The sequence below is a fragment of the Rhincodon typus genome, unplaced genomic scaffold, assembly GCF_021869965.1.
Source record: "Rhincodon typus isolate 14 unplaced genomic scaffold, sRhiTyp1.1 hic_rhity00002844, whole genome shotgun sequence".
NCBI lineage: Eukaryota > Metazoa > Chordata > Chondrichthyes > Orectolobiformes > Rhincodontidae > Rhincodon > Rhincodon typus.
The window spans coordinates 1-1,341 of record NW_025968482.1 but is presented as its reverse complement, the minus strand read 5'-3'; the positions used below and the strand labels follow the sequence as shown (position 1 = coordinate 1,341).

Sequence of the window (1,341 nt, the reverse complement as noted above, 5' to 3'; positions counted from 1 at the left end):
AGGAGTAGGAAGGCTGACGTTTCAGGCCTAGACCCTTCATCAGAATTCTAGGCCCGAAACGTCAGCCTTCCTGCTCCTCTGATGCTGCTTGGCCTGCTGTGTTCATCCACCTCTACACCTTGTTATCTCAGATTCTCCAGCATCTGCAGTTCCTACTATCTCAGGACTGAACCTTGGTTGGTTGATGAGCTACCAAACCTGATGAAATCGTGTCTGCATCACTTCAAATCACTGCCCTCTGCAGCTTCTTAAAATGGGCAATAATAATAGAAATGCAACATTGGTGTAGCAGAATTTTAAAGCTTTTGAACTCCCCTCCCCACTTGCTGAACCAGTTCCAAGTTACCTTCATTTCATCGGGCACGAAGACTTTGCGAGCTTTTTTAATCATCGGCTGGGGTTTCAGTTCCTCATCTGTGAACTTACGCTTGCGAGGGTCAAACATCTCCTGGCCAGGGATACTGGACAGTGCCAGATCGGCAGGGTCTGGGTCATAGCTGACTGGCACTTGAATGCTTTCGGGGTCGATCGGGCTGGGAGTGTTACGGCCTGGTGCCAGTACTGGACCTGCAGATACACAAAATCAAAATCAGATACAGAACCGTAAAAGCACAGAAATGGGCCAGCTGGCTGATTGATATGGTCTGCATAAACATTTTCCCATCCCTCCTCAACTAACACACCTCCAATGTATCAAAAATAAGGGCATCAGTAGGCCATTCAGTCCTTTGAGCCTGTTCTGTCCTTCAGTTTGTGCTGGAGTCTCTGCTGTGGAGCGGAAGCCAATATCTTTCTGACTCATGTTGTGGACCAAACCAAACCCCCTCAAAACATGTCAAGGAGATAGGCTTGGCCGAGCCAGGGGGTGGGGGAGTGTTTGGGTGGGGTGTGGATGGCGGCAGGGGGAAGAGGTTGTGTTGAACCCTTGTGAGGAGTTCGAACCCAGCACGGCCAGGCGTGTGGTGTTAAACAGTTCACTGTGTTTCTTTGTTTTTCCACTTTTTGGTAAGAAGAGCTGTAACGTGTAACTTTTTAAAAACTTTGTTTCTTTACTTTTGTGCTTTGTACCAAGAATCTGCACCTGGGCACCTTTGTACCTGAGATGACGCTGTAAGTGGTGACTTGTAAACTTATCGTTGTACTCATGTGAATACAGTTGATAATAAAGCTAATTCATAATTCATAACATTTTCTTACTCCAGATGCAATTCAATTAGTCAAACTATCAGGTTATTCATACACTATACAGTTGCAGTCATACAGCATGGAAACAGACCCATCAGTTCAACCAGCACCAAACATAATCCCAAACTAAAAACAAAAGAAAGGATTAGAATAACT

The 1,341-nt window shown here is 45.6% G+C and overlaps 1 protein-coding gene across 1 annotated transcript in view; it reads right to left on the bottom strand.

Moving 5' to 3' along the window:
• Positions 1 to 568, bottom strand: part of LOC109919733 (HLF transcription factor, PAR bZIP family member) — a gene marked incomplete at its 5' end in the record, with an annotated part of 6,741 nt that extends 6,173 nt beyond the window's left edge. The window contains one exon of the mRNA XM_048593427.1: positions 347 to 568. Coding sequence (XP_048449384.1) covers positions 347 to 568 — 222 coding nt within the window. The remainder of the gene's footprint in view (positions 1 to 346) is intronic.
• Positions 569 to 1,341: the final 773 nt, after the last annotated feature.